General features: G+C 42.5%; 1 protein-coding gene across 2 annotated transcripts in view; it reads left to right on the top strand.

Moving 5' to 3' along the window:
- The window catches only part of atrnl1b (attractin-like 1b), a 1,062,984-nt gene that overhangs the window by 103,270 nt on the left and 931,770 nt on the right, over positions 1-27,944 (top strand). For both annotated transcript variants that reach the window (XM_070876576.1, XM_070876575.1), the window contains exons 2-4: positions 9,996-10,079; positions 11,339-11,452; positions 21,654-21,782. In XM_070876576.1, coding sequence (XP_070732677.1) covers positions 9,996-10,079; positions 11,339-11,452; positions 21,654-21,782 — 327 coding nt within the window. The remainder of the gene's footprint in view (positions 1-9,995; positions 10,080-11,338; positions 11,453-21,653; positions 21,783-27,944) is intronic.

Here is a 27,944-nt window from a genome sequence, read left to right as displayed (position 1 = left end):
TCGCTCCTCCCTATCTCTAATCTCCTTTTAGTCCCCCCCCTGCCCCCCGAGATGTCTGTGCTCCAATAATTCTGCCCTCTTTCGCATCCCTGATTAGAATCGCTGAACCATTGGTGGCCGTGCCTTCTATTGCCTCGGCCCCAAGTTCTGGAATTCCCTGCCTTAACCTCTCCGCGCCTCTACCTCTCTTTCCTCCTTCGAAACCCACCTTAAAACCTTCCTCTTTGACCAAGCTTTTGGCCACCTGCCCTAATTGCTCCTTTATGCTCGGTGTCAATTTTTTGTCTCGTAATACGCCTTGGGACGTTTCACTGTTAAAAGCACTATTAAAAAATTCAGGTTGTTGCCAGGTTTTACTGAGAAGAGACCCAAAAAGATACATTTTAAAATTTAATTATGTAGGGCTAAGGTGAGCAGGAGAGCGCCTCTGGGCTCCACAAAAATAATGTGGGCTACTTCCACCCTGGTGGGGTAGAAGAAGCTTGTTTGGAGATGTAACGCACTTTGAGGTGGATTTTTTCCCCCTCCGGGAATGTCTGAGTGCAAAGGTTTGCAAGATACTTAAGATGATTACGTTTTGAACCTCCTAAAATAGAGAATTTAATTTACAGAAATTTGGTGCAGATCTAAAAAGTCCAGTATTTACAACTACTTCCTGAGTTCAAAAAGGGAATGAAATGAAGGGGCCCCATCCCTGTCTACTACGAGAACCATCTTAATGTAAAGATTCAAATTTGGCAGCTATTCTCAGGATCCTGTGCACGTTTGAAGTAAAGCGACTGTTGCGGGGTATGAAATTTTCCTTTTTCAGTAACGGGGTTTTGATTTTGCTATTTTTGTCAGTAAAGCTCTTTTCTGTCTCAATTTTGCATATTGTGGATGGGTGAATCACAATGAGCTGGATGTACTATAATGTGCAAAAATAGTATATTTAGAAATACAGTCACTGACATCTCCCTATGAATAATATACCTGGCAGCAGCTACAAATCCAAAGCATCACTGATTCTGCAATAGACATTTCCTTCTCTTGCCTAAAGTGAAAGTATTGCATTTTTTTCCATTACAGTTCAAAATGATTTAAAGCATTCTTTTCAATAACAGATTCGAATCTTGCTTTGTGTCATACCTGGCAGCTGATATCTGGGGAAAGCTGTTCCAAGGCGCAATATTGAATTCACTTTTACTTTATCTTTTTGTTCTTGAGTTGCTGTCATCAACATGCTATCTGAACTCCACAGTCGACAGTTTGCTTTGAAAGGTAGATAATTAATGTCTACTGTGTGTTTACATGGTCGAGGTCAGTCTTGTTCATTGCTAACAGACTGTACGTCAGCTGTTTGTTATATTCTGTGCATTTTAGAAATAGTCAGTACTTGTTGGAATAATGCTGCTGCTTCATTAGTGATGTTTCCTTTGAGTAGTCATGACAACTTGGCTGCCTCACAGTGAGAATGAAGGCAACAATCGGTGATGCATGAATTAGAGTTTGGGCTTCACTCTTTCTCCTCGGGCTGACTAGAAAGTACAGATATTAAAAGTACTACGTACTATAATGAGAATCCGAAATGGTTGAGTGTTACAAACTTATAATGCCAGAGGGATCGTGAAGATAATGTCAAATAACTGATGTAAATCTACAAGAGTATAGAGGGAACAGAAGAGGATAAGCCAGGAAATGATCGGCAAGTTGGTCTTGACTTGGTTGTGGATAAACTTCTAGAGTCCATAATAAAGATGAAGTTAGAGAGTATGCAAAGACACAGGCTCATCAGGGATAGTCAGCATGAATTAACTAATTTAATTGAAGTTTTGAGAAAATCATAGAGTATATAGAGGGAATGCATTGGATACATATCGATTGCCAGAAAGTCTTGAAACGAGCTGCCATGTAAGAGGCTTGTTCCAAAAATTAAGGGCTGTAGTATTAAAGGGAATATAGCCACTTGAATAGAGAGATGGCCAGGGGACAGAAAGTGAAGAAATAGGATAAATGGATTTTTTTTGATCGGCTTTGGTTAGTACTGTGCCACAGAGATCAATGTTTTAGACCATTTTCTTTTTTTGCATAAATAAATAAAATGGAAGTTTGCTATTACCAAGTTATATGCCTTGGTGAAATTGAAGATGCATGCAGAGGATTGCAGGAAGATGGATAGGTTAGTGGAGTGGGCAGGAAAATGTCAGATGAGATTTAACACAGAACTACGTGAATTAGTATATTTTGGTGGGGTGGGCGAAGGAGAAAGTAACTGTAGCCTAAATAGTAAGATTGTTGTGAGGAAGAACAGAGAGAATGCGGGTGGAAAAAAAAAGTGTTCTGGGCCATTAAATATTTAAACACAGAAGTGGATTTATTCAAGGCGTTGCCACATTTGGAATGTTTGTCTGAAGTTTTGGGCATCCCATTATAAAGGATATTAAAGTGTCAGCAGCAGCAGTAGCACGCTAGCCTCTGAGTCAGAAGATTGGGTTCCAGTCCGAGACTCAACCACTTAATCTACGCTAACACTTCAGCAATTGGGGAGTGCTGCACTGTCAGAGATGTAGTCTTTCCGAGGAGAGCCGAAGGCCACATCTGGCTACTCAGGTGGACGTAAAAGATCCCATAGCACTGTTAGAAAAAGAGATGGGGAGATCTCCCAGTTCGCTGCCAACATTTATCTAAGTTAGCCACTAGCCACAACTCTTTTGGGGGAGGGAACAAAATAAACATTAGATCAAGTGCCCCCCGATCTGGGGGACACTCCAGACACTTAACTGCCCCTTTTTAAAAAATGTGTTGTGTTTCTTTTTTTTTGTTTAAAAATTTTTTTTTTTTGGGGGGGCATTAAAACCATATTTTTTACAAGTGCCCCCTATAAAAGGGGAGGGGGACACACAAAATCCGGCAATTAAAACAAATTAAACTTTAAAACATATAAAATCAAATTAAAATTTGGTTGCCGGGGGTAACGATGCACTCCAGTCCCTCCGGCGCCCACCTCTCGCGGAAGACCGCGAGCGTACCGGTGGATAACCACTAGCCACATATGGCTAATTGGAAATCCAGATGTGTCTAATTATATTTCTGATTAGTAAATAAAAGATGAGTTCTAGATACCATCGTTGGGCATGTGATCTCCATCAGATTCGCGCCACATATGTGTACTCTAACCTTTTTGTGTGTTTGTTGGTAAAATGAAAAAACAAAAAGCTGAGCTGAGTCTGTGCTCAGTGGTTTACTTCCTTGTTATTGAATGGCCGCAGAAGCTTAAGTAAATATACACATGTGAAGTAATACATTTACCTGTATTGTGTGAAGCTATGCAAGGCAATCTTCTTGACTAAAATTAGTGCATGTGACTAAAACTATCACTGTAGCCACACTTGTGGCTTTGACAGCAATTTCCATTGGGCAACACTAGTATACATTACAATAGTGACTACACTTCAATTATATAAATGTGAGTTCATTCATTCATAAAACCATGGACAGGGTACTACTGAAAGGAATTCCCTCGGAAGAGTGAAGATTATAGTTAAAGGCTTGAAAATTGGGTTGCTTTTATTTGCTGGAATAGAGAAGGTGAAGGGGTATCAAGTTTTCAAGCTTATGAAAGATTTTAAGAGGGTAAATGGTGAAAAAGTGTTTCTATTGAGAATATCATAGATTGGGGCATATCACTAGAAGAATGAAGGGTAAAATTAGAAGCTTTTTCACACCGAGTTAATACAACATGGAATCCTTTGCCACACGTCTTTCTTTAGACAAGAATATAAAATCATTTAAAAGGGAAGGAATTTGCAGAGGAAGTGTACAAAAAAGACAGGGGCTACAATTGGAGAAGTTGAGCCCAGTTGGAGACCGAGCACAGAGATCTGGACAAAATGGGCTGAATGGCCTCCTTCTTTGCTATAATTCCTACGATTTAAAATTGATTAATCTTAAGTGAGGCAAGATATTTGAAGAACATTTTTTTTCTCTGACCGCATAATAGATCCAGTACACAGCAAAAGCTGTTAAACAGTTTATTAATAATTACTTGAAGCAATGCTCTTCCATATCTCAATTGCTTTACAAGGGAAGAGGTGGACATCAAGTGGAAAATAAAGGAATTTAGATGTGGAAACTGAAAAGTGTGGGTATAGATTTTATTAAAACCAACTTTTGAACGTCTGGAGAAAAGTCATTGAGTGTTTTGAAGAGGGCAGAGGAGTTCTGGCTGAAGGATTGGGTTCTGATGGGTCAGAAGTGATGGTAAGCAAGCAGTGATGCAGAGTGTGGGTTGGGACTTGTGGGTAGAGAATATTACTTGGGCTATAGAGAGATTTAAAATTAGTACACATCATCTGGTACAGTTCTAAGTGAAACAAGTTTGAGGTAGTCCCAACCCAGTTCCTAATGGGTAGGGGCCCATTACATGGAATGGTGCAGAAATTGGCACAAAATTGTCAGTCTTGCCTTGGAGAGTCCCACAAGGATAAGGGGTGTGAGAAATGAAATGTTACAATGGTGTGGTGGTAGTGCTTCCTTCCATGAGAGGGTTAAGGGACACTGTTTGGAGTAGAAGGAGCTTTTCTTGACATCTGGCCCATTCTATGCTTGATATGGGAATATTTGATGACAGTGGACGTCTACACTGGTAAATGTTCCATTCCTGAGCACTGGCACCCCTTGCTTTTGTTAAGTACAAATATTTACACAAAGACGAAACTGGACAAATGGCCTTTGAAGATGCTAACTACAAGATTCCAGTAAACAGGTGTGCATAAAATTGTCAGAAAATGCTGGAAATCTCAATGGGTCAGGCAGCATCTGTGGAGAGAAAAACAGTGAATGTTTCAGGTTGACGACCCTTCATTAGAACTGGCAAATATTCAAAAAGAACAGATCTTCAGCAATGAAAGGTGGAGGAAAAGAAAGAACAAAAAGGAAGGCCTGTGATAGGGTGAAAGGCAGGAGAGATTAGAGAGACAAAAGGGATGACGGGCCGAATTGAAATGGTAATGCCAGAAGTTAGAAAAAGGTTAGTTTAGATAGGGTGTGAATGGCAGAATAATGACCAGTTGCCATTGGAGAGAAAGAGAAAAAAAGCATTAGATCGGGAGAAAGAGGAGGGGAGAGAGAGATAGAGATCGCTGTTTCACCTGGATGGAGCAGGTGTTGCATCTACTGCGCTTGCACGAGCAGGTGCCGTGGGGAGGGGGTGACTGTGGAATGGACCAGGATGTCGTGGAGGGAATGGTCCCTTTGGAATGTGGGGGAGATGTGATTGGTGGTGGGATCACACTGGAGATGGCGGAGGATGATCTGTTGAACGTGGGGTGAAAGGTGAGGACAAAGGGAACCCTGTTGTGGTTCTGAGAGGGAGGGGGAGGGGTAAGAGCAGAGGTGCAGGAAATAGAATCGACACGATCGAGGGCCATGTTAACCATGAGGGGAATCCTCGGTTGAGGAAAAAGGAAGACCTGTCTGAGGCACTGGTGTGAAAGGTGGTGTCGTCAGAGCAGATGCGATGGAGAAAGTGGGAGAATGGAATGGAGTCCTTACAGGATGTGGGGTGGGAGGAAGTGTAGGCCAGGTAGCTGTTGTAGTTGGTGGGCTTATAGTGGATACTGGTCAATAGCCTATCCCCAGAAATGGAGACAGAGAAGTCGAGGAAAGGAAGGGAAGAGTCGGAGATGGACCATGTGAAGGTGAGGGAAGGGTGGAAATTGGATGCAAAGTGAATGAAATTTTCTAGTTCAGGACGAGAGCAGGAAACTACCAATACAGTCATCAATGTACTGGAAAAAGAGGTGCGGGAGGAGACCAGAGTAGGACTGGAACAAAGAATGTTCCACATATCCCACGAAAAGGCAGGCAGAACTAGGACCCATGCAGGTTCCCATAGCAACACTTTTAATTTTTTTCTATTTGTCTCCAATGGCTGCTGGTCATTATTCTGCCATTCACACCCTATTCAGCTTAACCTTTTTCTAACTTCTGTCATTACCATTTCAATTCGGCCCATTATCCCTTTTGTCTCTCTAACCTCTCCTACAAGATGAATTTAGGGAGCTAGGAGCTAAATTTAAAAAATAGGACCTCAAAAGTAGTAATCTCAGGATTGCTACCAGTGCCATGTGCTTGTCAGAGTAGGAATCGCAGAATAGCTCAGATGAATACGTGCCTTGAGCAGTGGTGCAAAAGGGAGGGATTCAAATTCCTGGGACATTGGAATCGGTTCTGGGGGAGGTGGGACCAGTACAAACCGGACGGTCTGCACCTGGGCAGGACCGGAACCAATGTCCTAAGGGAAGTGTTTGCTAGTGCTGTTGGGGAGGAGTTAAACTAACATGGCAGGGGGATGGGAACCTATGCAGGGAGATGGAGGGAAATAAAATGGAGGCTGAAGCAAAAGATAGAAAGGAGAATAGTAAAAGTGGAGGGCAGAGAAACCCAAGGCATAAAACAAAAAAGGCCACATTACAGAAAAATTCTAAAAGGGCAAAGTGTGTTAAAAAGACAAGCCTGAAGGCTCTGTGCCTCAAAGCAAGGAGTATTCAGAATAAGGTGGACGAATTAACTGCGCAGACAGCAGTTAACGGATATGATGTAATTGGCATCACGGAAACATGGCTCCAGGGTGACCAAGGCTGGGAACTCAACATCCAGGGCTATTCAACATTTAGGAAGGATAGGCAGAGAGGAAAAGGAGGCGGGGTGGCGTTGCTGGTTAAAGAGAAAATTAATGCAATAGTAAGGAGGGACATTAGCCTGGATGATGTGGAATCGGTATGGGTGGAGCTGCGGAATAACAAAGGGCAGAAAACGCTAGTGGGAGTTGTGAACAGACCACCAAACAGTGGTAGTGAGGTTGGGGACAGCATCAAACAAGAAATAAGAGATGTGTGCAATAAAGGTACAGCAGTTATCATGGGCAACTTCAATCAACATATTGATTGGGCTAACCAAACTGGTAGCAATCGGATGGAGGAGGATTTCCTGGAGTGTATTTGGGATGATTTTCTTGACCAATATGTTGAGGAACCAACCAGAGAGCTGGCCATCCTAGACTGGGTGATGTGTAATGAGAAGGGACTAATTAACAATCTTGTTGTGCGAGGCCCCTTGGGGAACAGTGACTATAATATGGTAGAATTCTTTATTAAGATGGAGAGTGACACAGTTAATTTGGAAACTAGGGTCCTGAACTTAAGGAAAGGTAACTTTGATGGTATGAGGCGCGAATTGGCTAGAATAGACTGGCAAAGGATACTTAAAAGGTTGATGGTGGATAAGCAATGGCAAACATTTAAAGATCACGTGGATGAACTTCAGCAATTGTACATCCCTGTCTGGAGTAAAATAAAACGGGGAAGGTGGCTCAACCGTGGCTAACAAGGGAAATTAAGGATAGTGTTAAAACCAAGGAATATAAATTGGCTAGAAAAAGCAACAAACCTGAGGACTGGGAGAAATTTAGATTTCAACAGAGGAGGACTAAGGGTTTAATTAAGAGGGGGAAAATAGAGTATGAGAGGAAGCTTGCAGGGAACATAAAAACTGACTGCAAAAGCTTCGATAAATATGTGAAGAGGAAAAAGATTAGTGAAGACAAACGTAGATCTCTTGCAGTCGGATTCAGGTGAATTTATAATGGGCAACAAAGAAATGGCAGACCAATTGAACAAATACTCGGGTCTGTCTTCACAAGGGAAGACACAAAGAATCTTCCGAATGTACTAGGGGACAGTGGGTCTAGTGAGAAGGAGGAACTGAAGGATATCCTTATTACGCGGGAAATTGTGTGAGGGAAATTGATGGGATTGAAGGCCGATAAATCCCCGGAGCCTGATGGTCTGCGTCCCAGAGTACTTAGGAAGTAGCCCTAGAAATAGTGGATGCATTGGTGATCATTTTCCAACAGTCTATCAACTCTGGATCAGTTCCTATGGACTGGAGGGTAGCTAAGGTAACACCACTTTTTAAAAAAGGAGGGAGAGAGAAAATAGGTAATTATAGACCTGACAACAGTAGTGGGGAAAATGTCGAAATCAATCATTAGGATGAAATAGCAGCGCATTTGGAAAGCAGTGACAGGATCGGTCCAAGTCAGCATGGATTTATGAAAGGGAAATCATGCTTGACGAATCTTCTGGAATTTTTTGAGGATGTAACTAGCAGAGTGGACAAGGGAGAACCAGTGGATGTGGTGTATTTGGACTTTCAAAAGGCTTTTAATAAGGTCCCGCACAAGAGATTGGTGTGCAAAATCAAAGCACATGGTATTGGGGGTAATGTATTGACGTGGATAGAGAACTGGTTGGCAGACAGGAAGCAGAGAGTCGGGATAAATGAGTCCTTTTCAGAATGTCAGGCAGTGACTGATGGAGTGCCACAGGGCTCAGTGCTGGGACCCCAGCTCTTTACAATATATATTAACGATTTAGGTGAAGGAATTGAGTGTAATATCTCCAAGTTTGCAGATGACACTAAACTGGGTGGCAGTCTGAGCTGTGAGGAGGACTCGAAGAGGCTGCAGGGTGACTTGGACAGGTTAGGTGAGTGGGCAAATGCATGGCAGATGCAGTATAATGTGGATACATGTGGGGTTATCCATTTTGGGGGCAAAAACATGAAGGCAGAATATTATCTGAATGGCCGCAGATTAGGAAAAGGGGAGGTGCAACGAGACCTGGGTGTCATGGTTCATCAGTCATTGAAAGTTGGCATGCAGTTACAGCAGGCGGTGAAGAAGGCAAATGGTATGTTGGCCTTCATAGCTAGGGGATTTGAGTATAGGAGCAGGGAGGTCTTACTGCAGTTGTATAGGGCCTTAGTGAGGCCTCACCTGGAATATTGTGTTCAGTTTTGGTCTCCTAATCTGAGGAAGGACGTTCTTGCTATTGAGGGAGTGCAGCGAAGGTTCACCAGACTGATTCCAGGGATGGCTGGACTGACATATGAGGAGAGACTGGATCAACTGGGCCTTTATTCACTGGAGTTTAGAAGGATGAGAGGGGATCTCATAGAAACGTATAAGATTCTGACGGGACTGGACAGGTTAGATGTGGGAAAAATGTTCCCGATGTTGGGGAAGTCCAGAACCAGGGGACATAGTCTTAGGATAAGGGGTAGGCCATTTAGGACTGAGATGAGGAGAAACTTCTTCACTCAGAGAGTTGTTAACCTGTGGAATTCTCTACCGCAGAGTGTTGTTGATGCCAGTTCATTGGATATATTCAAGAGGGAGTTAGATATGGCCCTTACGGTTGAAGAGATCAAGGGGTATGGAGAGAAAGCTGGAAAGGGGCACTGAGGGAATGATCAGCCATGATCTTATTGAATGGTGGTGCAGGCTCGAAGGGCCGAATGGCATACTCCTGCACCTATTTTCTATGTTTCTGCCTTCTACCCGATCACAGACATCCCTTTTTGTTCTGCCCTTCCCCCTTTCATTGCTTCTTAAGAATCTGTTCTTTGCGAACATTTGCCAGTTCTGAAAAAGGGTCGTTGACCTGAAACGTTCACTTTTTTTTCTCTCCACAGATGTTGCCTGATCCGCTGAGATTTCCAGCATTTTCTGTTTTTATTTCAGATTCCAACATCTGCAGTATTTTGCATATGTATAAATAATATTGTGCTTGTTTTGTGGAATGTGTTTGCATTCATAAATAATCTCACCGCTGAAGCTTGCTTCACTTTTTAAATGACATTAAAATGAATTCTGACCCCTCAGTTGCCCAAGTGCTTTTACATTTGGAGGTAGTGATCACCGTCCATTCCATGAGATAAAACCTATTTGTGTATTCTTGCAATATTTCAAGAATATAATTGCAGCTGCAATGGTAGAAATTCAGTAAGGTTGCTATTGTCTGTGAAGCTTTAACAATTAACCACAAATGAATGGACATAGTTTAAGTTTTTGATTTCAGCATACCTGCAAAAGTCAGACCATCCAGATATGCTTGTGTTTGACATTTTTATTATTACTTTATATTAATTATGCTATATTTTTTGTTTTTCAGATTAACAGAACCGTCAGGATATTTAACAGATGGACCAATAAATTATACAGTTAAAACTAAATGTACATGGTTAATTGAAGGATAGTAAGTATATCTTTCTGGAATTGATTTTTAAAACACATCAAATAGTTCAAAATTATTGCGATTTGGGGAGGTATTAATCTTGACTTAGATCAAATTTTGATAGAATGAGTATAACTAGCTTAGTGGAAATACTGTTTGAAGCTTTTCATGGATGATCTGTCAGTGACAACTTGTGTATATTTTAAATATTTGTAGTTTTTTATTGATCTCTTTAAATAGTTAATTGTTCGTTGTCCTTGTATATAAAAAAGAAAGTGCTATTTTCTCAATTGTAAACTTCTCAATTGATCTTTTAAGCAAATGAATTTGTGCTGAAAATAATAGATTACTTGAATTTTAAGTTGAGAAATTCATAATTAGGTGTGTCGTGCATTGAGTAAAATGCACTGAGTTTTTATTCTGCTTGCAGCTTTTTGTCTTTTTTAAGCTTGTGAAAATTGAAGGGGAATGAATTTCAATTTTCTCTTAACTGGGAAATAGTAACCATAACCTAGTTAGATACACATTGAAAGTAGATAAAGAGTCAAAGATGTAGGTGTTCGAATGGAAATTAGTTCATTTCAGAAGGCCGAGAGGGATGGTTTAAAAAAAAATGGAAAATCAAACAACACAGCAGCAGAGAAATAGTTGATAAGAGATGGACAGGGTGCAGGTTAAATACATTTTGACTGTGTAAAGGGATGTGTCAGGCAGGGTTTCCTTGGTTAAGTAGGTCAACAATGTGGCTTAAGAGGTATATGGTAAGTGTAGGGAAAATAATACAGGAGAATGTTATGAGAAATATATAAAAGTGAAGCAAATGGGAGATTATGAAGGAAGACTGCCTGTCAACACAAGACGAAGTTCAAGGACTATTAGGAGTGCATAAGTAAAAGGATAATCTAAGAAGGTTGAAAATATTTTGAAATGAAGGGGTCATCTTGTACTTGAGAGTGAAGAAATGTTGCAGATGCTTGAATATTTTGCTTGAGTTTTTACAGAGGAAGGTAAAGGTGGGATTATCGGACTAATTGAAGAGGGTATGGAACAGCTATTACAGGAGATAAATATGTAAAAGGAAACAATTAAAAATTAATAGGACTACATGTATAAAAGTTGTCTGACTTCGATGACATGCATCCTATGAATACTGAAGGGCTTTGGGGATAAGTTGGTGGAGGTAGTAACCATAATTGTTGAAAAATCTTTGAAAGCAGGCATTGTGCTGAAGGTCTGTAAAACTCCTCACTTTTAAAAATAATTATTTCTTTCTTTTGTAGTCCAAATGCAGTATTAAGGTTAAGGTTTAACCATTTTGCCACAGAATGTAGCTGGGACCATATGTATGTATATGATGGCGATTCAATATATGCACCATTGATAGCTGTATTCAGGTAAGCTTGAAGAACTTTATTATATTAGGGCTAGGATTCGGGCTTGATCGTGTGACCTGCTGTATATTTTGTGCTATTTTACAGTCTTAACGCATTGGAACAGTGTTTTAGAATAGAATTAACTTTTAAACCGAGATTGTTTGCAGTATTAATGACATTTCTCTGTTTTAAATGGGTTAATACACTGAGCCTTTGCTCAGTGGTAACTCTCACTGTTGAATCAGATGTTTGTGGGTTCAAACTCCAGAGACTTGGAAGATAACAATTCAGGTCCGCCTGAAACGGGTCGCACCTACCACTTAAGTATTTTTTCCGCCGCGTCGGATGAGGTAGCCTCTGTTGTGAAATTCCGCTCTTTGTCTTTTTTTGTTGTTGAGTCTGTCACAATGGCGGGCGGAAGTAGGGCGGTAAGCAGAAGATCGACAAGAGGGGCGGAAATGGAGGCGGGTCAGAGTCACCGCCGCTGTCGATCATCAGCGGAGCGGTGATGACGTCATGACGCGGGTGTGTCACCACGTCTCTCCCCTTCACTTAAAGCGGAGAACCGCTGCAAGCTCTGAAGATTTTAGTTAGGTCCACCGGGCCATCAGGGAGGATTTTGGCCGGGCCAGTGGCCTGGCACCCAAGAGGGAGTGCCAGGCTGCCTGTTGGCGGCTCGGCCGAAACTGGGGACATATTTGTCAGGCTGATCTGGAAATCAACCGGCACAAAAAAACAAAATGGCGACCGCGGCAGTGGGCCCTTGCCTTTAATGGCGGCTGCCACACAGCTATGTCCCACTCACAGACAACAAGGTGCACAGACAGAAAAAGCTGTTGGGGGCACCATGTGGCGGATTGAAGATTTTTCAAGCTGAATTTAGATGGAGGTGTGGGAGATCGGCGGTTCTCACTTTGATTACGCAGTTGGGACCGGTCGGCTGCAGCGAGGCGGAAGTGGGAACCGCCGGAAAATCCACCAAGGTGAATTTCACTAGCGGCGGCCATTCGACCGCAAATCGGTGGCCACTGGACTCCGCTGCTTGACCGTCGCTTTCTAGCGGTAAGAGGCCTTTTTGGGAGGCTGAAATTCGGTCGCTTGAGCACTTAATCTATGATGACATTTCAGTGCAGTACTGAGAGAATGCTACACTGCCTTTTGGAAAAGATGTTAAACCAAGGCCCCATCTGCCCTCTCGGTGAATGTTTAAAAGAAAACTCAGGCGCTATTTAAGAAGATCAGGAAGGTATGCTTATGTCCTGGCCAGTATTTATCCCGAAGCCAACATCAATAAAATAGGTTATCTGGTAATTTATCACATTTGAATATGGGATGCAATTTAATGTTTATATTCTGAACCTGTATGTATTATAAAGTACTTGTATGGAAGAATGGAGGGGGGAAACATTGCAAACTGATGTCCTGACATTTGTCACTTTCAAAACATGTATTTTCTATTGTATATTTTGTTAGTTTATAATATTTAACATTGTAACTTGGGAGAAATGAGTCTTACGCATTCCTTCTTTCTTCGAACATCTGAAGCAAGATCTCAAATTATTTTTTGACTGTGGTATGGAAGTTATGCTTTGGTACTCAAAAGTATATCTTGGTGGAGTGCTTTCTTGTAGGAAAAAAATGTCACAATTACAATTTTTTTTTCTGTTTTAATTAGTTTGATAGTTGCCTAGGGGTTTCATAACTGTCTCTGCTTCTTTTCAATATAGAATCATAGAAAAAATTATGACACAGAAGGAGGCCATTCGGCCCATTGTGTGGGGCCAAAAGAGCTTCCCAGCCGAATCCCACCTTCCAGCAGTAGATCTGTAGCCCTGTAGATCATGGCTCTTTAAGTGCACATCCAAGTACTTTTTTTAAATGTGATGAGGGTTTCTGCCTCTACCACTCTTTCAGGCGGTGAGTTCCAGGCCCCACCACACCCTGGGTGAAAATTATTTTCTTCATCTTCCCTCTAATCCTTCTACCACTACTTTAAATCTGTGGCTCCTGGTTATTGACCCCTCTGCTAAGGGAAATTGGTCCTTCCTATCCACTCTATCTAAGCCCCTCATAATGTTCTACACCTCAATTAAGTCACCCCTCAGCCTCCTCTGTTCCAAAGAAAACAACCCCAACCTTATCTAATCTTTCCTCATAGCTAAATTTTTCTCGTCCTGGCAACATCCTTGTAAATCTCCTCTGAATCCTCTCGAGTGCATTGTGATGACGATGGAGCATGTTCAACATTTGCATGTGAATGTTAAATGTTTCTTCCCAGTTATAGAGCACTGTCCTAATTTCAGAAACTTACATAAAATACTGTCATCGTTTTAGAAACCAATTTTAGAGTGAATGAGCCCAAATTTGCCCAGGAATTGCTGTTTTTTTTTGGAGCAACTTAATTTTTCTGGAGTATCTTAAAAATCCCCATTCTGCACATTTAATTTGCGGCAGTGTAAGTGAGTTAGCTAGGATTTTTTTTAGTTTAGTTCTTTTTTTCAAAAGGAGGCGTTACCAGCTATCTACGCCTGTTTTGGCTATTTAAGACTGTTTCGACAGCTAATAGTTGCTCCAAACTCACTTAGGCCAGCGTATGTGGCCACTTGTGGCTGCATAGAAAACCCTTGCGGAGAGTTAAGAAATCAGCGCAGGTAGCCAGAGATCAGGGGAGAGGAGAAGGAGAGAGAAAGGGAAGTGAGAGGACCTTGCAAAGCACGAAACACCTTAACAACAACAACAATACAGATCTTGTATTGTAACTTTTATATAATTTACACATTCCACTATATAAAGCTTCATAAAATATGCACTTTTTAATATCAGAAGACAAAGGGTTTCATAAAAACATTTATGAATCAATTATTAGTGTAATCTGTTACTTTCATTATTTTAATCATTCTACCAGTACTGTGAAATTGGAAAACAAAGTACACAGTACAAGAACAGAAAATCAAGTTGTATTGAAGCACAATCAATCCTGAGACTAAATCTACATCCAAGGAATTCTTGTCAATGAAGCCACTCTGTTCTGTCCGAGGTAAACTTTATATGGATTATGTACACTCAGCCATTTCTCTTCATAAATGTAATCGCTCAGCTTGGGTTGGCTTTAAAATCCACAAATTTGAATTTCTGCAGTTTATCATATGGTTTGCAGTTGAATTTTGACTGGCGGACTGCCTTTTTTTTACTGCTTTTATCAGCAGACAGTCTAGGGACAACTTTTCTAATTCGAGCAGGTTTTTTTTTCTAAATCATTTAAACATCGTATCCGTTAACTGCTATCTGCGCAGTTAATTCGTCCACCTTATTCCGAAAAGAAATCCTCCCTCCCTCCCTCCCTCCCTCCCTCCCTCCCTCCCTCCCTCCTCCCTCCTTCCTCCCCGATCAAAAGTCTCCCCGCACCAACCTGTTTCTTGTAGCCCTCAGCTTGGGAAGGCAGCAGCCACTCGGCCCGGGATAGGGGCGGGACGTGTTGGGTCCCACGCTGCAGGCATGCATCATCATGGGAGGAGCTACTGCGCATGCGGACAGCTGCCGCCACTCTTTTCTCCTTATCTCCGCCCCCCCCCACTGTGATTGCCACGCCATGCCACAGTCCACAGAGCGGGGAGAATACGGCGATATATTTTCGGCGCCGTTTTGAGAGCAGAAAGTTGATGCCCAATGAATCTGTGCCAAAGATAACCTATATAATTCCTCCTCCCTTCAAATCTGAACACTTTGTAAAAATTCATGTCCAACAATTAGATACTGTGTTCTTGTATGTTTTACTAAACGTCTTGTTCTGCATCTTGAGAAACAGCCTCTCCACATGAGATCCAAGCAATTGAAGACAAATGGCCAACAGCAAGGCCACTTGTTTCATTTTTTTTAAACTAGGACTTGGTCCTCACTTTATCATTTCATTTGGCATGAAACGTATTTGCTGTGGTTCAGAAAATGGCACACTGTCTGATTGGTAGTTGCTCAACAGCAACATAAACACTCATTTTATTGTTGGAGATTTCAGCAATTGAAGTTCGAAGTGTTGAGAGCAGTGTCATCTAGAGTCAAGGGAGAGGAATGCATAGTGCTGCTGAACGTTGAAATGCAAAACAAGTTAATGACTGCATGTTTCCTTTTGTTACTTTGCAGTTTCTGTTTTGATTTGATATTTTTATTTCATTTTTGCACTTTGTTTCTCCCTGATAAATGCAGGTTTTTTTTTGTTCTGTCTCGACTTCTTTCTCAGCAATTTACCTGTAGATTTTCTTTTCCGACGATGGAATGCCAGCTGTTTCTTTTCAAGAATATGCTGGCTGCTTTATGCTGCTATTGAACTTGCACTGTCATGCCAAAATCCCACCTCGCAACCATCCGTTGTCCACCACAGACATGTGGTATGTGTTGCTGTGATTATGCTGAGTGTGTTTTCATACTGGTGCAAAAGTGGAATGCTTCAGTAGCAATAAACAGAGAATTCAACAGTATAGAAAATAGGTGCAGGAGTAGGCCATTCGGCTCTTCGAGCCTGCACTGCCATTCGATATGATCGTGGCTGATCATTCCCTCAGTACCCCTTTCCTGCTTTCTCTCCATACCCCTTGATCCCCTTAGCTGCAAGGGCCATAATAGAAACATAGAAAATATTACCAAGTAAACAGGACAGTGTGGTTTTTCTAATGAAATTGGTCTGCCTTTCACAATGAGATGTTTTGAGTTGTGTTTGGAGATTTATCCTGGTGGTATAAATTGCAGTAGTGTGGTGAACTAGGAATGAGAGTGGTTTTATTGTATCGCTGTTTTATATATGCATATTTAAATATGAACTGAGGTAAATGGAGCATGTTTCAGTGGGAGAGCATCTGGGAAACAGTGATCACAATTTCATTGGGTTTAAAGTAATTATGGAAAGGGACAAAGAACAATCAAAGATGAAGATGCTCATCTGGAAGAGGGCTAATGCCAGAGAATTGAAAAGGGATGTGGTCCAGGCCGATTAGAAACAAAGAATGTCAGGTAAAACAGTATATGAGCAATGGGAGGCGAGATAGTTTGGGCGTATAGATTAAATACATTCCCATGAGGAGGAGAGGAAGGGCATCCAAAGCTCGAGCTCCCTGGATGACTAAAGAAATTGAGATTAAAAGGAAACAAAAAAAGGCAGCTTATGATAAATGTCAGGCTCATAATGCAGTGGCGAATTGAGCAGAAAACAGAGTGCAAAGAACTGAAATAGGAAATGAGGGGCAAAAAGAGTATGAGAAAAGATTAGTGGGTAATGTAAAGGGGAGCACTAAAGTCTTGTATACACATATAAAGAATAAAAGGATAGTCAAAGTAAGAGTGGGGCTGACTAGGGAGCAAATATAAATCTCTTGTAGAGGCAAAGAACATGACTGAGGTACTGAATGAGTAATAAAAACAGAGAAGGCTAGAAATCTCAGCGGGTCAGGCAGCATCTGTGGAGAGAGAAACAGAGTTAACGTTTCGCGTCGACAGCCCTTCGTCGAACCGCAACGTTAGCTCTTATTTTTCTCTCCACAGATGCTACCTGACCCACTGAGATTTCCAGCCTTCTCTGTTTTTATTTCAGATTCCAGCATCCGCAGTATTTTGCTTTTGTACTGAATGAGTACTTTGGCAGCATCTTTCATGAGGACCGATGCCATGTCACAGTAAAGGGAGGGGGGAATTTGGTTTTGGTTAAAATCGGTAGAGGTTCCTAGAGGAAGGGCTAAATAGGTTGGCAGTGCTCAAAGTAGAAAAGTCACCTGGTTCAGATGGGATGCATCCTAAGTTGCTGAAGGAATTAAGGGTAGAAATTGTGGAGGTTCCAGCTACAATCTTGAAATCCTCCTTTGATATGGGAGTGGTGCCAGAGGACTGGAGAGATGCACATTTTACATCCCTGTTGAAAAAGGAGAGGGGGATAAACCTGGTAACAGTCTGAGGATAAGGGGTAAGCCATTTAGGACCGAGATGAGGAGAAACTTTTTCACCCAGAGAGTGGTGAACCTGTGGAATTCTCTACCACAGAAAGTAGTGGAGGCCAATTCACTAAATATATTCAAAAGGGAGTTAGATGAAGTCCTTACTACTCGGGGGATCAAGGGTTATGGCGAGAAAGCAGGAAGGGGGTACTGAAGTTTCATGTTCAGCCATGAACTCATTGAATGGCGGTGCAGGCTAGAAGGGCTGAATGGCCTGCTCCTGCACCTATTTTCTAAGTTTTCTATGTTTCTATGTAAGTACAGGCTAGTCAGCCTAATGTCGGCAGTAGGGATACTTCTAGAGACTGTATTCTGGAACAAAATTAATTTCACTTGGAAAAACATGGGTTAATCAATGATAGCCAATGATTGTTAAAGACAAATTGTGCCCGACAAACTTGTTGAGTTCTTCAATGAAATAATGGAGAGGATTATGTGTTTGATGATGTATTCAAAAGCCGTTTAATAAAGTGCCACATAATAAACTTGTTAGTAAATTGTCATGCTACATCATTCATTGAAAGTTGGCATGCAGGTACAGCAGACGGTGAAGAAGGCAAATGGTATGTTGGCCTTCATAGCTAGGGGATTTGAATATAGGAGCAGGGACGTCTTACTGCAGTTGTACAGGGCCTTGGTGAGGCCTTACCTGGAATATTGTGTACAGTTTTAGTCTCCTAATCTGAGGAAGGATGTTCTTGCTATTGAGGGAGTGCAGCGAAGGTTCACCAGACTGATTCCCGGGGTGGCAGGACTGACATATGAGGAGAGACTGGATCGACTGGGCCTGTATTCACTGGAGTTTAGAAGGATGCGAGGGGATCTCATAGAAACATGTAAAATTCTGACGGGGCTGAACAAGTTAGATGCAGGAAGAATGTTTCCGATGTTTAGGAAGTCCAGAACCAGGGGACACAGTCTAAGGATAAGGGATAAGCCATTTAGGACTGAGATGAGGAGAAACTTCTTCACTCAGAATTGTTAACCTGTGGAATTTCCTACCGCAGAGAGTTGTTGATGCCAGTTCATTAGATATATTCAAGAGGAAGTTAGATATGGCCCAGGCAGCTAAAGGGATCAAGGGGTATGGAGAGAAAGCAGGAAAGGGGTACTGAGGTGAATGATCAGCCATGATCTTATTGAATGGTGGTGCAGGCTTGAAGGGCCGGATGGCCTACTCCTGCACTTATTTTCTATGTTTCTATGAAACCCATGGATTAAAGGGGCAGCAACAGCATGGATACAAAATTGGCTAAGAGACAGAAAGTAGATTATTGATGGATGGTTGTTTTACACACTGAAGGGAAGTATACAGTGGTATCCCACAGTGAGTGGTATTGGGCTCACAGCTCTTTTTTGATATATATTAATAGCCTGGACTTGGGCAAAGGGGGCATAATTTAAGAGTTTGCATATGACAAACTTGAAAATGTAGTAAGCAGCGAGGAACATAGCAGCAGATTTCATGAAGGCATGGACAGACTCATGAAATGGTAGATTAAATTTAATGCAGATAAGTGTGAAGTGATGCAGTTTGGGTGGAAGAATGAGGAGAGGCAATATAAATTAAATGGTACAAATTTAAAGGGGGTGCAGGAACAGTTAGATCTGGGGTGTATGTCTGGTAGGGCAAGTTGATGCTGTTTTTAAAAAAACAAAACAGACAGGATTCTTGGCTTTATAAATAAAGGCATAAGTACAAAAGCAAGGAAGTTATGCTAAACATCTTTAAGTCACTGATTCGAATGGATAAAAGAGGCCTCAGCTGAAGTATTGTCCAATTATGGTCACCACAGTTTAAGAAGGATGGCAAGACCTTGGAATGGGTGCAGAGGAGATTTACCAGAATGATACCAGGGATGAGAGACTTCAGTTACGTGTAGAGACTAGAGAAGCTGGGATTATTTGTCTTCGAGCAGAAAAGGTTTATGGGAGATTTAAGAGGTGCTCAAAATTAAAGGTTTTGATAGAATAAATAACGAGAAACTGTTTCCATTGGCAGAAGGGTCGACAAACAGAGATTGAAGATAATTGTCAAGAGAGAAGATGAGAATTTTTTTAAATGCAGCTAATTATGATTGGGAATGCATTGCCTGAAAGGGTGGAGGAAACTGATTCAATAGTAACTTTCAAAAGGGAATTGAATACATACTTGGAAAAGGAAAAAAAATTGCAGGGCTTTGGGGAAAGAGCAGGGGAGTGGGACTAATTGGATAGCTCCTTCAAAGAGCTGGTACAGGCCCGATAGGCCAAATTGCCCCCTGTGCTGTATGGGTCTTGGGAAATATGCAGCAGGTACATTAGTATGTGACAAAAATGAGGCAATTTTGGTATCTTTCGATTTTAGTAGCTGTCCCATTTCCAGCCAGTCATAGGGCTCAAAATTGGCCAGGAGTTGCTCCGTTTTTTTTGGAGTAACTTGGTTTTTCTGGCGTAAGTTTGAAAATCCCCACTTTCCCCAATAAACTTGCTCCAGAGCAACTGAGCTAGTTACAATTTTTTTAGTTTCCTTTTTTTCTCAAAAGGGGGGTGTTCCCTGTCACCTATGCCAGTTTTGGCCATTTAGGCAACTTTGGTCAGCTAATAGTTACTCCAGATCTACTTAGGCCACCACTTCAGAAAACCCTTGCGGAGAGTTAAGAAATCGGCGCAGGTTAGTACATTCTAAAGCACCAAGACTTACTTTTTGTGTTTTGTTTAGTGCTTTGTAATAAGCATTCAATAACCAATTAAAAAAAAATAGAAGGAAGCAGAGAGGACCTGCACCGAAAGCACCAAGACGAACAACGGTTTAAGGAAAAATTAAAAGAAAATAAAGGAACTCTGCAAACATAAACTCCGCCTGTTTACCAAAAACATCACCTCTTGCTTTATTATTATGAGGTCCCGCCTGACCAAACCTGAAATGAAAAAATTGGACCAAAAAGCACCGATGATTAAACTTTCTACTCAACCCCAGCAAGGCTTAATTGAAACCTATTTAACACTACTCTTCCTGACATTGACCCTGGCCATCTTAATCACAGTAGTTTAAACCACGAACACAAGCAGCTACTTACACAGCGGGCCGGTGCGGGAGACCACTCGGCCAGAGATGGGGGCGGGACGTCCCGGAGACCACTCGGCCATGGATAGGGGCAGCAACTGCGAGCATCGGGTCCCTCTCCCACAGGCTGTAGGCCGCTCTGGGGGCAAGGAGCTACTGCGCATCGCACACTCTAACGCGCATGTGCAGATGTCCTGGCACTGTTTTCAGCGCCGGGACGCTGGCTCCGCCCCCGAATCCACTGGCCACGCTATGCCACCACCGAGGAGAGGCCGGACAGCGGCCAAAGACTGGAGGAAGATTTTTGGCGCGCTTGGAGTTGTGGAAAAGCGCCGCACCTCGGATGAGTGCGCCAAAAATCGGCAGGGGCCAATTTTGAGCCCATTGTACGTAAGCAATTTACTAAAAAAAAGTAATGACTGCAGTTCAGAATTTCATACTATGTTGCAAGTTTTGTTAAAAAGCTGGAGGGGGAAAAGAATTTATTAAAAGAATTAAAACATGTATTCCTGCTAGTTTTAGTTTAGTTTTGTTGTCCAGCAAACATACAATATAGCACACGTCTATTAAAACAGTGAAACAATGTTATTTGGCTGTGATATATATTCTGGTTAATACAGCATAACAGTGAGTCTTGACGTACTTTGTATTTTGGCTGGCAGCGAAATATGGTTCATTTGTCTGACTTAGCTTTTTTTAAAACAGGCTTCCATTCCACAAGACTTTCTAAAAGAATTCTGTAAATCATTGCTACTTGAAATACAAAATAGATCAATAATTCAAAGTGAATACATTTTACGATATAATAGAACATGGGCATGTTTTGAAAGGGCAAAGGACATTCAATAAGCAGACGGTTAAAGGAAATGTGTCTTAAACATTTTGTTCCTGGAAGTGTGAAGAACACAATTTTAAAGTTCCACATGTGTACATATCTTAAACATTTCCGTGACTTTTTTGTCAGAATTGCAAATGTTATCATGTATTGTGTTTCAGCATTTCTGAATTAATGATTTAAATTATTGTGTGAACTGCTTTTCTATGTTTTGTCACTAATCTTGAGCAAAGTTTAATGTTCCAACATTGAGTCTTTACCTTACTTCAGTGTGTGGTGTTTTCTGGTGAATGTACATTAAATTATATTGCCATTATCTCAAATGCTAATCTTGATATACTACTATATTTTTCATTCCCCCCACAGTGGCCTAATAGTTCCAGAGGTACGTGGAAATGAGACTGTACCTGAAGTAGTTACCACATCTGGCTATGCATTGCTGCACTTTTTTAGTGATGCTGCTTATAACTTAACTGGATTCAATATTTTTTATTCGTAAGTGCAATTAATGTACACCATTTATACTTGAGCATATTGTGACAAAATGGGAAATTTGTATGTTAAATTTTCTATGACTTCAGATAAACCGGGGGGACGTGATTTAAAACTTGGCTTGAGTCAGTTATCTCTGAGCATTGTGCTGTTTATGCGACAATGGATGCATGTAACTTTGCAGTCAGATCATGACAATTGGAGGTGTGCTGGATGTTATTTCTTTATGCCAACATCTCTGTTCACCATTGAATTAAATTGCTTGAAGAGAAACATCGAAACATAGAAAATAGGTGCAGGAGTAGGCCATTTGGCCCTTTGAGCCTGCACCACCATTCAATATGATCATGGCTGATCATTTTTGCAACTTTAGTACTCCATTCCTGCTTTCTCTCCATACCCCTTGATCCCTTTAGCCGTAAGGGCCACATCTAACTCCATTTTGAATATATCCAATGAACTGGCCTCAACAACTTTCTGTGGTAGAGAATTCCACAGGTTTACGATTCTGAGTGAAGAAGTTTCTCCTCAACTCGGTCCTAAATGGCTTACCCCTTAGCCTTAGACTGTGACCACTGGTTCTGGACTTTCCCAACATCGGGAACATTCTTCCTGCATCTAACCTGTCCAATCCCGTCAGAATTTTATGTTTCGAGGAGATCCCCTTTCATTCATCTAAATTCCAGTGAACATAAGCCCAGTCGATCCACTCTTTCTTCATATGTCAGTCCTGCCATCCTGGGAATCAGTCTGGTGAACCTTCGCTGCACTCCCTCAATAGCAAGAATGTCCTTCCTCAGATTAGGAGACCAAAACTGTACACAATATTCAAGGTGTGACCTCCCTGCTCCTATACTCAAATCTACTCGCTATGAAGGCCAACATGCCATTTGCTGCCTTCACCGCCTGCTACCTGCATGCCAACTTTCAATGACTGATGTACCATGACACTCAGGTCTCGTTGCACCTCCCCTTTTCCTAATCTTTCACCATTCAGGTAATATTTTGCCTTCCTGTTTTTGCCACCAAAGTGGATAACCTCACATTTATCTACATTATACTGCATCTGCCATGCAATTGCCCACTCACCTAACCAGTCCAAGTCACCGTGCAGCCTCTTAGCATCCTCCTCACAGCTCACACTGCCACCCAGCTTAGTGTCATCTGCAAACTTGGAGATATTACATTCAATTCCTTTGTCTAAAACATTCATGTATATTGTAAATAGCTAGGGTCCCAGCACTGAACCTTGCGGTACCCCACTAGTCACCATTCTGAAAAGGACCCGTTTATTCCTACTCTTTACTTCCTGTCGGCCAACCAGTTCTCTATCCACGTCAATACATTACCCCCAATACCATGTGCTTTAATTTTGCACACCAATCTCTTGTGTGGGACCTTGTCAAAAGCCTTTTGAAAGTCCAAATACACCACATCCACTGGTTCTCCCTTGTCCACTCTACTAGTTATATCCTCCAAAAATTCCAGAAGATTTGTCAAGCATGATTTCCCTTTCATAAATCCATGCTGACTTGGACCGATCCTGTCACTGCTTTCCAAATGCACTGCTATTACATCTTTAATAATTGATTCCAACATTTTCCCCACTACCGATGTCAGGCTAACTGGTCTATAATTCCCCATTTTCTCTCACCTTTTTAAAAAAGTGGAGTCACATTAGTTACCCTCCAATCCATAGGAACTCATCCAGAGTCTATAGAATGTTGGAAAATGACCACCAATGCATCACTATTTCTAGGGCCACTTCCTGAGTACTCTGGGATGCAGACTATCAGGCCCTGGGGATTTATCGGCCTTCAATCCCATCAATTTCCCTAACACAATTTCCTGACTAATAAGGATTTCCTTCAGTTCCTCCTCCTTGCTAGACCCACGGTCCCCTAGTATTTCCAGAATGTTCTTTGTGTCTTCCTTAGTGAAGACAGAACCAAAGTATTTATTCAGTTGGTCTGCCATTTCTTTGTTCCCCATTATAAATTCACCTGATTCTGACTGCAAGTGACCTACGTTTGTCTTCACTAATCTTTTTCTCGTCACATATCTACAGAAACCTTTGCGGTCAGATTTTAGGTTCCCTGCAAGCTTACTCTCATACTCTATTCTCCCCCTCCTAATTAAACCCTTTGTCCTCTGCTGATTTCTAAATTTCTTCCAGTCCTCAGGTTTGCTGCTTTTTCTGGCCAATTTATATGCCTCTTCCTTGGATTTAACACTGTCCCTAATTTCCCTTGTTAGCCACGGTTGAGCCACCTTCCCCGTTTTATTTTTACACCAGACAGGGATGTACAATTGTTGAAGTTCATCCACGTGATCTTTAAATGTCTGCCATTGCCTATCCACTGTCAACCCTTTACGTATCATTCGCCAGTCTATCCTAGCCAATTCACATCTCATACCATCGAAATTACCTTTCTTTAAGTTCAGGACCCTAGTCTCTGAATTAACTCACTCTCCACCTTAATGAAGAATTCTACCATATTATGGTCACTCTTCCCATAGGGGCCTCACACAGAAAGAAATGGCAGACCAATTGAACAAATACTTTGGTTTTGTCTTCACTAAGGAAGACACAAATAACATTCTGGAAATACTAGGGGACCGTGGGTCTAGCAAGCAGGAGGAACTAAAGGAAATCCTTATTAGTCAGGAAATTGTGTTAGGGAAATTGATGGGATTGAAGGCCGATAAATCCCCAGGGCCTGAAAGTCTGCATCCCAGAGTACTGAGGAAATAGCCCTAGAAATAGTGGATGCATTGGTGATCATTTTCCAACAGTCTATCGACTCTGGATCAGTTCCTATGGACTGGAGGGTAGCTAATGTAACACCACTTTTTAAAAAAGGAGGGAGAGAGAAAACAGGAAATTATAGACCGGTTAGCCTGACATCAGTAGTGGGGAAAATGTTGGAATCAATTATTAAAGATGTAATAGCAGCGCATTTGGAAAGCAATGACAGGATCGGTCCAAGTCAGCATGGATTTCTGAAAGGGAAATCATGCTTGACAAATCTTCCAGAATTTCTTGAGGCTGTAATTAGTAGAGTGGTAAAGGGAGAACCAGTGGATATGGTGTATTTGGACTTTCTAAAAGCTTTTGACAAGGTCCCACACGAGATTAGTGTGCAAAATTAAAGCACATGGTATTGGGGTAATGTATTGACATGGATAGAGAACTGGTTGGCCGACAGGAAGCAAAGAGTAGGAATAAACGGGTCCTTTTCAGAATGGCAGGCAGTGACTAGTGGGGTACCGCAAGGTTCAGTGCTGGGACCCCAGCTATTTACAATATACATTAATAATTTAGACGAAGGAATTGAATGTAATAACTCCAAGTTTGTAGATGACATTAAGCTGGGTTGCAGTGTAAGCTGCGAGGAGGATGCTAAGAAGCTGCAGGTTGACTTGGATAGGTTAGGTGAGTGGGCAGATGCAGTATAATGTAGATAAATGTGAAGTTATCCACTTTGGTGGCAAAAACAGGAAGGCAGAATATTATCTGAATTGTGACCGATTAGAAAAAGGGGAGGTGCAACGAGACCTGGGTGTCATGGTACATCAGTCATTGAAAGTTGGCATGCAGGTACAGCAGGCGGTGAAGATGACAAATGGCATGTTGGCCTTCATAGCCAGAGGATTTGAGTATAGGACAGGGAGGTCTTACTTCAGCTGTACAGGGCTTTGGCCTTGGTGAGGCCACACCTTGAATACTGTGTACAGTTTTGGTCTCCTAATCTGAGGAAGGACATTCTTGCTATTGAGGGAGTGCAGCGAAGGTTCACCAGACTGATTCCTGGGATGGCAGGACTGACATATGAAAGACTGGATCGACTAGGCTTATATTCACTGGAATTTAGAAGAATGAGAGGGTATCTTATCGAAACATAAAATTCTGACGGGATTGGACAGATTAGATGCAGGAAGAATGTTCCCTATGTTTGCGAAGTCCAGAACCAGGGATCGCAGTCTAAGGATAAGGGGTATGCCATTTAGGACCGAGATGAGGAGGAATTTCTTCAGTCAGAGAATTGTGAACCTGTGCAATTCTCTACCACCGAAAGTTGTTGAGGCCAGTTCGTTAGATATATTCAAAATGGAGTTGGATGTGGCCCTTACAGCTAAAGGGATCAAGGGTTATGGAGAGAAAGCAGGAATGGGGTACTGAAGTTGCGTGATCAGCCATGATCATATTGAATGGCGGTGCAGGCTCGAAGGGCCAAACGGCCTGCTCCTGCACCTATTTTCTATGTTTCTATATCATGGAGCAGGCGAAGGATGTTGACAAACTTTTGGGGGCATCCAAAATGAAGGCGAACGCTCCATAGTCCCTCGCGGTTGACAGTGTCAAAGGTCCTTGTAAGGTCGAAGCAGGCCATGTACAAGGGCTGGCGCTGCTCTTTGCATTTTTCCAGCAACTGTCGCGGTGCAAAGTTCATGTCCGTTGTGCCCCGTAGGGGACGAAATCCGCACTGTGATTCCGGGAGGAGCTCCTCGGCCACAGGGAGAAGACGGTTTAGGAGAACTCTAGCGACAACTTTCCCAGTGGCTGATAACAGGGAGATTCCCCTGTAGTTGCCGGTTTGGACTTGTTCCCTTTTTTAAAGATGGTCATGGTCGCGATCACTTGAACTCTGAGATCTCCCGGCATGCTCTCCTCCCTCCAGGTCAGAGAGATGAGGTCATGTATTCACGCCAACAGCACCTCTCCACCATACTTTAGCGGCTCAGCAGGGATTCTATCCACACACGTAGCCTTGTTATTCTTGAGCTGTTTTATGGCTTTGCCTACCTTGTGTAACGTTGGGGTTTCACTGAGGTGGTGGCGGGTCGCATGCTGCGGGATGGAGTCGAGAATACTCTAGTCAAAGGCATAGTCTCGATTGAGGAGATCTTCAACGTGCTCCTTCCAGCGGGCCCTGACAGCCTCTGTGTGTTTGACGAGTGTTTCCCCGTTCTTGGCCAGGAGTGGAGTGGGGCCTTGGGTGTTTAGAGACTGTAGGTGGCCTTAACTGTAGTGAAGAATCCTCGCATATCGTGACTGTTGGCCAGTTGTTGTATCTCCTGTGCTTTCTCTATCCGCCACCTGTTCTTTAGGTCCTGGGGTTTTTGTTGGACCTCAGCCTTGTGCCGTCTAACGTTGCTTTGCTGCTCCCGAGTTGGGTTGTTGCTTGAGGCTCAGAAATGCTCTGTGCTTGCGATCTATTAGTTCTTGGATTTCCTGATCATTTTCATCAAACCAGTCCTGGTGGTTTTTAGTTGAATGACCAATTGTTTCTTCACAGGCACTGGTTATAGAGGCCTGGAGGGCAGACCAAGTTCTGTTGGCATTCAGCATCTCTGGGTCATCAAGGCATGCCAGATTGGTTGTGAGGTGCAGGTATCAAGCTCTCTTAGCTGGGTCTTAAGTGCCCCGGCATTAACTTTTTTGCGGCACTGCTTCTGCTGTCCTCTCTGCTTTGGGGCTATGTTAATGTCGATGATGGATCGGATTAGGCGGTGGTTCGTCCAGCAGTCATCGGCTCTTGTCATGGCGCGGGGTGATGCGCACATCCTTGCTATCCCTGGCTCGGACGATGACATAGTCGAGCAGGTGCCAGTGTTTGGAGCGAGGGTGTTGCCACGATGCCTTGTATTGTCCCTCTGACGGAACAGGGCGTTAATGATGAGTTCATGTTCTAGACATTTTGTCAGAAGTAGGGTACCGCTGGAGTTGGCTTTCCCTACCCACTCTCTGCCAATCACTCCTCCCCAGAGGGCTGTGTCTTTGCTGACCCTGGCAATAAAGTCACCTAGGAGGATCAATTTGTCGCCCGTGGGGAAGCGGGACAGGGATGTCTTGAGGTTGGAATAAAAACCCTCTTTAGCCTCATCCGTTGCATCGAGTGTTGGGACATACGCACTGGTGACTGTGGCGCATTGGTTCCGGGATAGGGTGAGTCGAAGTGTCATGAAGTGTTCGTTAACCCCGCAGGGAGAGTCTTTGAAGCAGTCGACCAGCTCATTTTTGACGGCGAAGCCGACTCCATGAAGCCAGCATTGTTCCTCTGGTTTTCCTTTCCAGAAAAAGGTGTAACCTCCACCTTGTTCCTTGAGCTGGCCTTCCCTTGCCTGCCGGGTCTCACTTAGGGTGGCGATGTCGATGTCAAA

Source organism: Pristiophorus japonicus, chromosome 3 (assembly GCF_044704955.1).
Source record: "Pristiophorus japonicus isolate sPriJap1 chromosome 3, sPriJap1.hap1, whole genome shotgun sequence".
Classification (NCBI taxonomy): Eukaryota; Metazoa; Chordata; class Chondrichthyes; family Pristiophoridae; genus Pristiophorus; species Pristiophorus japonicus.
This window is presented reverse-complemented; position numbering and strand designations above follow the sequence as displayed.